The following is a 14,180-nucleotide window of genomic DNA, read 5'->3' on the forward strand; positions in this document are numbered from 1 at the left end:
AGGGATTGTTTGCAACGAGAGCTTGGAATAATAAATGTTCCATTGGAGTCAATGATATATATACAATATACATGTACAATATACATGTATATTGTATATATATCATTGATTGGAGTATAGATAACCTAACCTCCGTATCCTCCAGATCGCTCCTGGTGGCGAGGCTGCCGACTAAAATCGATCATAGATTATGCTCAAATGTTCTTTTATAGAGTGTGACCATATACTCTGTACAGTTCCACGCAAAAATTGTATCGTCAAATTATTTGGAAATAATTTCAATAAATACCTTATAAAACTCTGGTGTATACATTACGAGTTGTTGCCAAATTTATGGGTTCCTCAAGCTGGGTTAGTCTATAGGCCAAGTCCTTATATAGGCGCAAGTCCGACCAATGTCCATTGTCCATAGCCTTTATAAGAACCATAGTCATACTATTGCAGACAATAATTTGCGAGATACTCTGAATATGCGTGCGATAATTTTCATCGACTAATGCAGTGGTTCCCAACCTTTTTCGACCCATCGCCCCCTTTTCAAGGTCAACACCGATCATCGCCCCCCAAATTTTGTGCACCGATAATTGGGCATACAGACTGTAATCACCGGCGGGTTGACTAAAAAAAAAAAAAAAAAAGGTCATCTTTCTCCGCTCAGAGCTGAAAATAACGTTTTTTCGCTCCGCATTGCTAGGTGGATGACTAAAAAAAAAAAAGGTCAGCCGTTTTACGCGTCATCGCCCCCCCATCGCCCCCTTCGCTATTTTCGCCCCCCGTCGCCCCCTTTGTCCATTTTCGCCCCCCTGTCGCCCCCTTCGTCATTTTCGCCCCCCTAGATCGCCAAATCGCCCCCTGGGGGGCGATATCGCCCACGTTGGGAACCACTGGACTAATGCTTGGTTACTTTTTAGTTAGACATATTTAATTCAAGTTCATTTTAGTTTTATTACCTTAATATTTTTGATACCGCATAAATTCAACTTGCAGAGGTATTGTGTTTCGGGGTCTTGAGGATTCGCACCTTTTGGATTCGAACTAACTAAGATAGCTCATCTACGACAGCATCACTGAGTGGATTGAATCGCTGAGCTATTTTGGCATAGGCTACGTATAAAATTTCATGGAGCCATGGTTACCGTTACGGGTAATTGACCATAAGAAATTTGATTTCTGTTGTCGTCGTAGTAGTCGTCGCGGCTTGTTAGTTGTCCTTAGGTCAATGTCCGCATAGATATTAGCAAATACACCATGTTACAAATGGTATAGTCCAGTTCAATGATACTTGAGTGCATGAAAATTGTTCGTACATGATATTTTAGGGATAGGTTATGTTGTGAGGTGTAGACACTCTTCTGAGAATTATGACTTTCGAAGTTTGCTGCATGAAGAAACTCTATTCTGAATATTTTTAGTTCTGAAAGGTGTTTGCGGTAATTTAAAAGATCCAATACTTCTATCCCGGCAGTAAGTTGACTCATTATAAATACTAAAGCCAGACCAGTATCAACCACTAGCCAAACCAACGGCAAGTTATTGCAGACTTTAGCTGACTTCACTTGAAAAACTGAACAATGGATGGGGATTGATGATCAACTATCCGTCAGTCACAATAGTTGTCCTTTTTCTGCACCATAATTGGTGTTTATCACCATCGATGAAAAGTACCAGCAAGTGACTCCGTGTTTGATGACTTGCAGCTCGTGAGCTGAGTGTGCTCAAATGTCACCATTGTGTGTCTTACTCCTCGTATATTAAACTTTGCATTAATCCTACCATCACATTTTGCCTAATCACGCACAATTGCAGAAAACAGACCTCAATTCCGGTCCAATCCAAGGGTAGTTAACAATATACTGTGAGAATATGTAAAATTATACAACAGGTTAAATAGCTGTTAAAGATCAGGTACCGACAATTCTACTTGATGTGGACTATAATGGGATGGTCACTCTCGGATTAGTGCCTGTCGAAGGTATAGCGTATTTGTTTCGCTCACTGTCACATGGATCAGTGCTATTTTCCAAAACATACTAGAATTGTCACGCTCAAAACTGACTTCATATGGTACCGGTATAATGATTTGCGGAAGGCAGCATGAGAATCTATTTGAACCCATCCACCGTCTAAGAAACATGCAAATGCAGGGTTAGAACCAATGGCATCTGTAGTGATCAACTACAAATTACTTTTACTTTTTCAAATTTACTTGAGTGTGCGTTTGTCTACTCACTCAAGTGATTACGCAGGCTACTTCCACTGCTTTTGAAGCCAAACTACAGATTTAGATAGATTCTAATACTGTTGAATGTATAAAGTGCGAACAAATCCACACAAATATAATCACTGCAGCAATTAGCGTTAAATAAGTATGTCTTTTAGACAAGTATTTATGGACAGATTCATTGTAGTTCCCTACTGAGTATAGATTCAAAGTACTTGAGAATAAGGACATACTGTAAGCCTCTTACTTGCTAATACAATGGCAGTAGGATGGGAGGGAATATGTTTTAATCTCTACCATCATCATGCTTTGACGATTGAAGTACGAAGGAAACGCAAAGTTATCCAGTTGAACCCACCATTTTTCCGTTTTATACTATCACCAAGTGGCAAGCAGAGAAGTCATAAATACTAGATTTGCACAAGTTACACGCAGCTCTTAGGTCGGACTCAGCCGGGGCTCGAACCTGCAGATTGTGAAGCCGGATGCTGTACCCGCTTAAGTTATTTCGTTGGTGTTCATAGTATTCTGCCTCGTTGCTGTTATGTATTTAATTGCTATTACCATTTACAGTTTTTTTAGTTGTAGCTGCCAGCATCGACTCAACGCAATGGCAAAGTAAAGTTACATACCTGCTCCACTCAACCACCGGCTGTGATCATGACTCGAGATATCTTATCTCCAGCATTTTTACAACGTCATTATCGGACTACAACTGACGAGTTGGATGACTTGGCCACCGCTTGTCAGATCATACAGGACCGGTTCTATTTCGTCACGTTGCGTTCTCGGCCCAAGAGCAGCGCTCACACGCATTACTTCTCTGTCGACGAAGAGCTGATATACGAGAATTTCTACGCCGACTTTGGCCCGTTGAATCTCGCTCAGTTGCATAGGTACTGCTGTAAAGTTCAAAAGAAACTGAAGTCGGTTTCATTGCTGAAGAAGAAGATTGTACACTACACGTCGTTTAACGCTAGGAAAAGGGCCAATGCCGCGTTTCTTGTGGGTGCTTATCAGATTATCCACATGAAGCTCTCTCCGGAAGAAGCGTATCGCCCTCTTATGTCTGGTAACAGCCCGCCGTTTATGCCATTCCGGGACGCTTCGTTTGGTCCGTGCACTTACAACTTGACCGTGTTGGACTGTCTACACGCTGTCCATAAAGCGATAATGCTCGGGTTTTACGACCCTGAAAATTTCGACGCTGACGAGTATGAGCATTACGAGAGAGTAGAAAACGGTGATTTCAACTGGATAATACCAGGTCGCTTTCTGGCGTTCAGCGGGCCTCACCCTAAAAGCAAGATTGAAAACGGATATCCTCTACACGCGCCGGAAGCGTACTTCCCTTATTTTCGAAAGCACGGCGTTACCGCCGTGGTACGATTGAACAAGAAGCTCTACGACGCTCGTAGATTCCGTGATGCCGGATTTGACCACCATGATCTATTTTTCGTAGACGGTAGCACGCCATCTGACGTTATTTTAAGAAAGTTTCTTCATATTTGTGAATCAAACGACGGTGCAATCGCCGTGCATTGTAAAGCCGGCCTGGGCAGAACAGGCACTCTGATCGCGTGCTACATGATGAAACATTATCGTTTCTCATCATCAGAAGCGATCGGTTGGATTCGTATTGCAAGACCTGGATCTATCATAGGCCCGCAACAGCAATTTGTCGAGGAGAAGCAACACAGCATGTGGATGCAAGGTGATTTACATCGGGCCAGAAAGACTGACGCCAAGTCTGAGTTTAGGAGTTCGTCGCTGCTGAAACACTCCGCTTACCTCGATGAAATCGACACGTCAGAAAGGCCGTACTCAAAACGCTACGAGAGTTCGAAAAGAGCCACAAATTCAAAGACGGTCGATACCATGTCTCAAGGAGACAGGCTGCGGGCCGCGAAAGCAAGACGGCATCCTCAATCTGCGTCGGGCGCATTCGATTCTAAATCTGGAAGCGAAGGTAGAATATTATCAAGCAGCTGGACATCGCCGGCACGTTTCTCAAAGTCAATCGGGCCAACGGAACAAGTTTCGGCGCTATCTTCGCAACTAAAGGCGACGAAAATTGTCCTCTCGGACGGAGTTACCACGCGAAGCAAAAGCAGGTACGCGAGCGCCGAAGCCGGGAACATCGTAACGAGGCGTAGTCAGAAAGCCAGAAACCCCCAAAGATACTCGCGCAGTCATATCATGCCCGGAGACTAGGCTCGGCCGCGGATCGGTATGCTCACGAAATTTTGCTGTAGGATGTACTAGGCGTGGACAACTTTCTAATTGTATGCGGCTGGCGCGGATCAACAGTTCAAAGCCTTTTCACAATCTACTGTCATTAGCAATATAGCTAACGCCTGAAATTTTAATTTGAGCGAGCACTTATTTGTTCCATATACAAGAATAGATTATTTTTTCGAGATATTTTGTTCGATTTTTAAGTGAAATGATAAAATGGTTTCATTGCCTTTGTCGGCGCTTTTACATCTTGCGGCATCAGTAATTGCCAGTGAGTCCTGATTTTATTGTTCCGCTGATGTATGTTACTTGTGTGATCAACTAGAACTGGCCAGTGATGAATTTCGCCTCAACCCACTCGGGTACATTCTGTTTCCACAGTATGTCCTTATAGTCACCTAAAACAACAATGTTCCATAATGACTGTAGTCCTATGCACAATGTCCAATTGTTTATGTAACTTCAGTCGAATATTATCATTTCATTTCGCATTCCTCCTTACAAGCCGAAGGACTTCACCCAGTGTATGAATTGGGCTGAAAACAACATGTTTGTTTCTCCTATTTGTATGGTGTTTTATTCCAGAATTCTCCAATTCTGTTACGAAGGCCAAAAGATTTATTATATAGTACGTAGCTCTATTATAACGACAATGTGTCGTCATAATCCTCAAAATCTCAAATCTTTGCAATTCACACTACCTTGCGTGTTTGCAAGCAAAGGTGTGGGTAATATGGCGTCGGAAGATCGGAACAAACTAGTTAGATTTCCGTACCTGATTACTAAAAGTGCCATTGAAACAACCGATGTAGAAATCTAGAACGAACTTGTTAATTGAAGTGACAGAATTATTAGTGGCTATTTTTAGTTATATCCCCACGTCATACTATTATGCGTTGTTACGATGAGTACCCTCCAACTTGAACTTCAACTCGAAAAATCGATGCCCACTCGAAGTCGTGTGTAATCTGTCAATCCACTGTACACAGCACGATTCCTCACGTCTCACTGTTGAGTATCTGATCGATTTTCGCCACGTTTGCAACCTGCGTGCTTTTTCTGTGGTCACTTGATTCCAGTACCTGTATTTTTGGTATAATATAATAAATCACATCATTAATATCAGAACGGATTTTGTCTTTAGCGCCAGCATAAATAGATATCGCGGTGGGAGCTTGCTCATTATTCGAATTTCGGAGACCGGAAACGTTGTTGGTTTATTAAACGTTAGGTTTAGCTCGAGAAAATCCTGATTGGTCGCTATTGACACACGATAAAGGTTTACATATGTCATTGTGGCCGGCGTTCACCATACTTCATGAGCGTCGATAAATCACCAGAATAAATATTGTCAGTGAATCAGGAATATCGTTTTATGCCGTCGATGTGAATCAAGCATCGAGGCTAAAGACTGCTTGTGCGATTCATCAGATTTGATACATTATAATGATTTGATATAGTTGTTTGGTATCTGATATATAACTGTGCTGATTAGGCTACCTATCGTTAACAAGCAAAATTGACGTGGCCTTAATCATTTTGCTGTCGATCATGTGTAATCGCGGGTTACCGACATTTGTGTAGAACCGCGGTCGATATACCACTGCAAACAATCACATAATATATGATATTTGAGGTGAGGGCGTCTGATGGCAAATTCGAATTTTGAGAAATGTATGGCGAAATTAAGATTGGTTCCCGATTCACGCTCCACCATAGGAGAATGAGAAAATGCATAAGGCATTGCTCCAAGGAATATAGGCTTCTGGTAAGGTGACACGTACTTCTACGAATCCACATGATCATTGATCACGGTGAGCACAACTATAATAAATAAACAAAGAATCGGTCACCGTGTAAATACTATATTTTATTCAAATCCAAATTTTTCGACGCTAATAACTCCGCTTCCACGTGTTGAAATTGAACCAAATTTGGTGAGCATCGTTTCTATAGACAGCCTAACACTTTCATGGGGTGAACAGAAAATTTTCAAATTTTTTATTATTTATTTTCATATAATAAATATAAACTTTCTTCTCCTGTAGCAAAGCGGTTACTGGCTGGAATTGAACCAAATTTTGTGTGTAGGCTTAAATTAGGTAACCTAGCAATTTTATCAAGTAGCCAGTAGTACGATTTGAGAAAAAAGTCATTTTTGAAGAGCCCTAATGTAGATGCGAACAGAACAAGTAGTTTCGAGGCCATCTTTCTCAGGAGGCTAATTTGGATTCACTCAGTGACGCATAAACTTTGTGCATGATGGAGTTCCTTTTCGGGGTAGAAACTGTCTGCGGGCCGCTCACAATCGCATCGCGGGCCGTAAGATGCCCGCCCCTCCATAAACGGTGCACATTTAAAATTTTTACGCCATTCATACTTATGACGTCATAATCAGCAATACTCGAGCGCTCGAAGCAGCTAACACTCGATTCAGAATAAAATCACTCAGGTAGGTCTAGCGCAGGGGTTCTCAACCCGCGGGCCGCATGCGGCCCGCAGACGATTATTTTGCGGCCCGCGACATCTTTCATTATAAACGCAAGTACTACTGACACAGTATTGTTACAAATTAACTTAGATACTTAGCACTTTTATCGCACCGTATCTGTTTCGTTTGATTACTCATTCTTGAATGCAGTGGTTCTCAAACTGGGGGGCGCACCCCCTTGGGGCGTGAAAGCATCTGAAGGGGGGCGCAAAAATGAGGTCGACTGAAAAAAATGTTCGCGCTGCGCGCAATATATCTCCAATTCATAGTTATTTCACTGTGTACAGTCTGGTTTCATATTTGAGAATTCTCTCATCAACAGCCATAACCTTCCATGCCATCAAACCTGTCTTTTGTATTCCTAGCATTCTGGTTTCATTATGTTATATCACGTTAGGGGGCTTGGAATTTTTTCCCTATTAAAAAGGTAGGCGTGTCTGAAAGAGTTTGAGAACCACTGTTTTAATGGGCCGTTTCTTGATATATGCTCGATTTCAGATTGTTATTGTTTTGAATCGGTATTAAGCTGGACTCGGATTCAAGAGAATCCCGCTATGTAGTAGGCCTACACCTTTAAAGAGTGTTTGACTCACTGCGAACGGTTGTTGACATTGCCGACTACGTTACAGACGCATCGTTCAAAATTGCTTGGAATATGGCTAAACCCAAGAAATCTACTATGGAAGGTGTGATTTTTATAAAACCTTAACATTATGCGCGAATATTTGTTGTTTCCGGACCAGCAGCAAGGGCAACATTACCGGACAAATTTCTAAGATACAGTCGTCCGATTCAACCGTGACCAGACGAGTAACATTAATGCCAGTCGATCTTTTATTGCATGTTCTGAAACAAGTTGCCGCGTAGACTAATTTAACCCAGCCTCGGACGAATCCACCAACTTTGCATAATATATGCAGAGGAATTAAATGCTGGCTTGGCAAACTTGGGGAGAGGACCAGCGAAAAATATCAACTTGACAAAGCTGGCTTCTGGCCCAGGCATGGAAGGAAATGATAAGGGGTGATTGGTTTGCTCAGAAATGGCCCCGAACGCCAGACTTCTCATATCACTCAGATCTCAATGTGATAATGGCCTCTGTAACGTAAAAGTTACCGTAATTTATACTTGCTCGCTCACGCAATGAAACAGAGAGTTCGGTTCTCCGGTGGTGGGGTTTGAAGTTGCATATACCGACTTGGCAACGAATGCAATGCACCCTCCATGAAATGATTTACTTGCGCCGCTAGAAGATAGGCCTACACTACATATTCTCACAACAAGCAACAGCTGCAAACTTACAAACGCTGTCCAGTGTCCATTAATACTTTGTAATGCATAAAAATGTACTAAATGCCCGTATACGACTGGTAAATAGGCTACAGTAGCCTAAATTTAATATTAGCCCACAAATACATGGTAATATTGTTCTGCGGCCCGCAGCGTCTTTTGCTGTTAAAATGCGGCCCGTTATACAAGGGAAGTTGAGAACCCCTGGTCTAGCGTCTAGGTCAGGCGTGGGCAACCTGCGGCCGTCGACACGTAATTCTATTAATATGTGTTGGCGGCCGTCTACAAGCAAATTGACTCCCGAACTTTCGAGAGATTATAATCATTATTCTTGAAATTTTCTTGGCGCTGCGTGCTATTCAATGCGACTTCGTTTTTTTCAGTTTTAATATAGTATACCTCAGTGGCGGCTCGTGACAATATCGGGTGGTGGGGCAAGGGCCGCAAGCGACTTGTTATCAATATGACGTCACAGTAGCGTTTTTCAACGTTCATGATGGCCACATGAATTTCCCGTAAACAATGATTTTTAACGTAGGTGCCGCGAGAGGTTTGCCGGTGGCGTGACTTGAAGTGCGGTAACAAATGTTTTATTCATTGTTTTTTATTCAAATGATTATTTTACAAAATGTACGCGAACTAAGAATCGTTCCCATGCCACGAATCAATCATCAGGTTATCCTTAGTAGCATGCGTTATGATTTCGTGGTAGAGATTACGCAAGCGCCGAGTAAGACTATACCAAAAATACACCGACCAACTACCTACAAAGAGCATTCGCATGACACCTTGTGGTGTTTTAATCGTTCCATGCTCAGCAATTCTGTAAAGTGCTGCAGCGCCTCCGACCCGATTTGTATATGGATTCTCGTCCCGAAAGCGAGTCAAATCGATTTGCCCTCGTCCGAAAGTGTTTGGTACACGATCCTGATGCGTTACGACCAGGGGATAGGCAATCAAAGCGGTGGCACCCATAAACGTAAAACATCATAAAAAGCCAGCTGTTATCCATGGAAGATTAATTACGAGTCTGCCTGCCATCATTCAAGCAGGAATCAAAGCATTGTGTTAAATTGAAATGCGAGCACATATCGCATTAAACAATTTCATGAATAAATTATTTCATCTTGATGAATTTTTCACTTTTTTTCCATAGCCATAACAAAATATATCGGTAAATTAACTGTCAGTGTGCCTCGAGTAATAAGGATGAAAACCACTCACTTTTCCTTAGCCATAGACATGGTTGAGTTACCTGGGCTCACTTGATTGAAATTATTCGGAAAGACCATGATGTATACAGTCGTCCGCCCACCAGCATTAATTTATGTCTTGTATAAGTATTGTGCGCGACGTGATTTCTTATTAGCAAAATGTTCAATAACGAGTTCATGTTCGCACTTGACCTGACTACTTATCTGCAGAAATGGAAATGACTATAAATCGAGAGATTGCGTATGCCTATTGGAAAGGTCAACGAGTTCGGACACATACGCAATTGTTATCTCATAGATTGGACAAGGAAATGTCATATTAAATCCAACATCATTCTGAAGAACTACGGATAGCAGCCTCGGAAATTCGGTCCCGGTACAGCTTGGGAGATTCTGGCCTTGAGGCTGGAGACTGTCACACGACACATACGGCTTACGGTCTATAGTGTCTATATGTTTGCTGCAAAATCGCCTTCGGAAAATATATTACCGAATAAATACGTGGATGAAAGCCGAAAACTTGGTACACTGTTACATGAAATCATCGAGAAGTATAGCCTCATGACCGTTTTCGGTATGGTACACTGTCAAAATTAATACGAACAGATCAACGCCGAATTTTGCGTAATATTTACTGAGGAATCGGCTGATCAAGCGATCAGCTGTTAGCCGCCATCGAAAACGAAACAGCTATCGGCTATCGCGCTTGACAGGGGTTGTAATTGTGAGCAAATGGCCCGAAGGCCACCATTCCACGGTCAAATTGACATTGGAGAATATAAAATAAAACTAAATATTTGAATGCAAACCGAGGATGTTAGTAAACTGTTTCATGATATCATCATCTCATCACCTATCTCAGTATGGAACACAGATACACCGGCTTTTGCGTGAAATCCGCAATGCGTTAGGTAGGCTAAGTGTCAGATCAGCGCACATCTCTACCATACTCGAACTTAATAACGAAATTGCTGCCCTAATCATTGAGTGTCAACCTTGAGACTTGGCACAGCGTTCGATACTAAAATCAAGACATACCATGTAAAAGTTCATGACGGATCTAGCTAAGGAGCATCGTTAAAATCAATGGAGACCAATACCGGCTTTGCGTGAAATATGTTTGCGATACATGACCGATCAGCACACACTCGACTTTGGAAACGGAATTACTACCCTAAACTTTGAGTAGAAACCCTGAAACTTAGGACAGTGTTAAATACCACCATCACGACATGACATACCAAGTTTCAAAAATTATCATGGTGTGAAACACCATCAAAATCGACCTGTACCAGCAACGGTCGACTCAACGCATATCACGGTATCCGAGTTCAGATATAGATACGATTGTTACATCACACCTTAGGGGCGAGCAAGCATATTTGCCCCGGTTGCTCGGCCATTTTACGAATAGGAGAGAGTAAAGCAACGTTTCTTAATTGTGCGCAGCTTTGAGAGAATAGATAGTGAAAGCTTGTTATGAGCGCTATCGGGGCAAGCCCCGGCTAGGCATTCACAAAGCGAAAACACAGAAGAGAATTCGATTTTCGCGGAGACTTCGCTATGTATGGGCTGGGCATTTGCAAGCGAAAGCACAAGAAGAACGCGGGTTTCGCTGTGATCTCGATATATATTGAGCGCTGTGCGTCAATAAATGGTTAAATTGTTATTGAACAGAATTTTAGGTGGGACAATTCCCCAGTTGCCCTATAGGACGAGCCGCCACTGGTATACCTTAGGATTACCATACGTCCTCTATTAAGAGGATTTGTCCTCTTTTTTTACTTTTTTGAAATTGTCCTCGGAGGACGCCAAAATGTCCTCTTTTTTAAATTTTGTCAAAATCGACTTGGATACAGTAGGCTAAATGGCCGGGCACCGAAGCAATGCTCAGCCGGGTAGGCTATTTTGGAAGCGGGGCCGGAAAGTTGACCTTTTTTTTTAGTCAACCACCTGATAATGTGAAAGAAAAAACTGTATTTTGGGCACTAAGCGAGAAAGTTGACCTTTTCTTTAGTCAACCGACCACGATGTGGGAAAAATTTACCATTTCTTCAGGATTTTTTCCTGCGGTTTTGCAAGTCTGAAAATTTTGAAAAAGTGTCCTCGATCTTTTCAGATTTCCAAAATATGGTAACCCTAGTATACCGCCCTTTGCAATCTTAGCCCTACAGTAGAAGCGAACAGCAGAGAAAAATGATACGCCCCATATAAAATACCAACTTGGAATCGTATGCTCATCACAAAAAATATTTGTTTCTGGTACGTTTGAGTGATTCCAATGACTTTCACCGATAATCCTGATTGGAGGTCAGAGAATAACGTCATACAACAATGTGACCAATACCATGGCACACCCGAAGATGCATCATCATTTATATTACTTGCCCCAACTTTTGGAAAGCACCCCCTCAATCAACTCTACCAGTGAGTCTGATCACATAAACTGAGAAAGGATAAATATTTGATAATGACGTAATTGATTCGTGAAACTGAAAAACAAAATCGGCCATTACGAATCCCAGTAGCTATATACAATGACCACTCGATATTTCGATGCCTATAGTAAACCGGTATGAAAAAGTAGATTAGTCAGAAAATGGACGTGGACATTTTAACATGGATATGGGCGTGGGCATGGCGTCCAGTTAGCTCATTACGGCCATGTCCTGGAATGCGACCGCAGGCTACGTAATCGATATGCGGCCGTGAATATATAGCAAAAAGATTGCCCACCTCTGGTTTAGGTGTTTGTATGGCTTCGTGATGTTACTCAAATTTGCCCAGCCCTAATTGCGATCCACCGCCACGAAGTGTTAGATCAGGCTGTGGTGTGGGTTCTCTAGACCAGTGCTTTTCAACCTGTGTGACGGTTCGCACTGGTGCGAACGAAAAAAATTGCAGTGCGAATGACGGAGGTGGTGCGAATGGTGCGAACGAAAAATCCGGATGAGTGCGAATGAAAATCGTGACGAATATTTGTTGAATTTTCTGACGTGAAATATTTCAAATGAACCTAATAGGAAATTCAAGAGCAGTGTAACTTTTGTAGTTGCGACGCAGTCGTAACTTGTTTAACTTACGACGCACCACTAATCGTAGCTCTCACATACCATGGTGAATTAATATTTTTGCACTATAATTATTACGTAACCAAAAGCCTAGTTTGGAAGTTGGTTTAGTGGCAGATATACAGTATATCAGCCCGTCTGAGCTTGTGACAGGTTGGAAAATGACATTAAACTAACTTTATGCTTTGTTTCGCCAAGCTGTAATAGCTGTTCGATTAGCGCGAGGCACGAGGATAAAATACCATCATTACAGATTCACATTTGCAAGTTACTGTAACGCAAATTTCAACCCCTTCAGGGGTTATTGAAGTATGGACCGCAAAGAGTATAAGTTTGGGTCGACACGGTGCCAAATCTATCTGTTAATATCTATATGTAATATCTGTTGAAATTATTGCAAAAAATCCTGCGATATTGTACATTAGGGTTGTCCAAAATTTGGAAAATCTCAAAAAGTCTCCGTGATTGTGTCTCATTCTATAGATTATTGATAAAAAACAACAATTAGCCTGAAAGAAGCTTACAGGAAAGCCGTTAAGATTTCGACCAAAGCGTTTGAAAGTAGCTGCTCAAGAATGGGCGTGCCACTGACCATAGAACGGCGAGAAGACTAGTAATCAAATAACCACGGCTCTTGATTGGCTAATCGGCTATGCTTCAATGACCACGGCAGCAGCAGCTTGCTGATGAGGTGTTCAAGAAGTCTGCTACCGGCGGGGATTCTGAGTGCGCATTGTTAGTAGTTTGGCAGGTGATGATTTAAGATTAATTCAGGACATGTTGAGGTACGAAAAACATGATGAACAAACAACACCTGCTTCACAGAAGCTTTTACAGCATGACTGCTTCATTGTGAAGGAAACGGCTGAAGCCTACATGTCGTGTTTTCATCGAGAGAAAGCAAAGGCGCTTATGCAAGTGTTAGCGAATTCACCGTTTCTGTACGGATCCACCATCAGTGAATACAAATATATAACGCTTAACAATGACACTATACGTTGTGTGATCTTATTGGGCTGAAGCTGTAGTATATAGGTGACGTTTTGAATGCTCTAGGGATCGGCGGAATCAGCCGGTTATGCTTGGCCCTTATCAGATGCTTACAACAAATTGAATGCACTTGTAGGCGTTGTTAAAGTCCTCAATGATAACGCAGAAAAGAGGTGGTAATGTACGCACACTCGCACAGGCTGTGCTGGATATGGTATGTCAAAGTCCTTATTGATCCCGCAGAAAAGAGGTGTAAAGCAAAGCACAGACTATGCTGCATATAGTATTCAGCATAGTTTGGATATCATATCCAGCATAGCCTGTGCTTACCTTAAACCTCTTTTCTGCAGTATCATTAAGGACTTAGACAACTCTTATAGCATAACCAGCCGATTCAGTCGATCCCTAGAACCTTCAATACTTCACTATATACTACAACTTGGATCCAATAAGATCACACAAAGTATAGTGTCATTGTTAAGCTTTATATATTTGTATTCACTGATGGTGGATCCGTACAGAAACGGTGAATTCGCTCAACACTTGCATAAGCGCCTTTGCTTTCTCTCGATGAAAACACGACATGTAGGCTTCAGCCGTTTCTTTCACAATGAAGCAGTCATGCTGTAAAAGCTTCTGTGAAGCAGGTGTTGTTTGTTCATCAT

The 14,180-nt window shown here is 42.0% G+C and overlaps 1 protein-coding gene and 1 long non-coding RNA gene across 2 annotated transcripts in view; one reads left to right on the forward strand and one right to left on the reverse strand.

The window, feature by feature from the left end:
• The window catches only part of LOC145439151 (uncharacterized), a 168,417-nt gene that overhangs the window by 77,167 nt on the left and 77,070 nt on the right, over positions 1-14,180 (reverse strand). The gene's annotated exons all lie outside the window — the stretch shown is intronic.
• LOC145439120 (dual specificity protein phosphatase CDC14A-like) lies at positions 1,220-5,587 on the forward strand. Its single transcript, XM_080316598.1, has one exon. It carries the CDS (start codon positions 2,882-2,884, stop codon positions 4,433-4,435), a length of 1,554 nt encoding a protein of 517 aa, XP_080172724.1. The 5' UTR covers positions 1,220-2,881; the 3' UTR covers positions 4,436-5,587.

The sequence above is a fragment of the Botryllus schlosseri genome, chromosome 5 (assembly GCF_051294905.1).
Source record: "Botryllus schlosseri isolate E-star chromosome 5, Bs_hap1, whole genome shotgun sequence".
In the NCBI taxonomy this organism is placed as follows: Eukaryota; Metazoa; Chordata; class Ascidiacea; order Stolidobranchia; family Styelidae; genus Botryllus; species Botryllus schlosseri.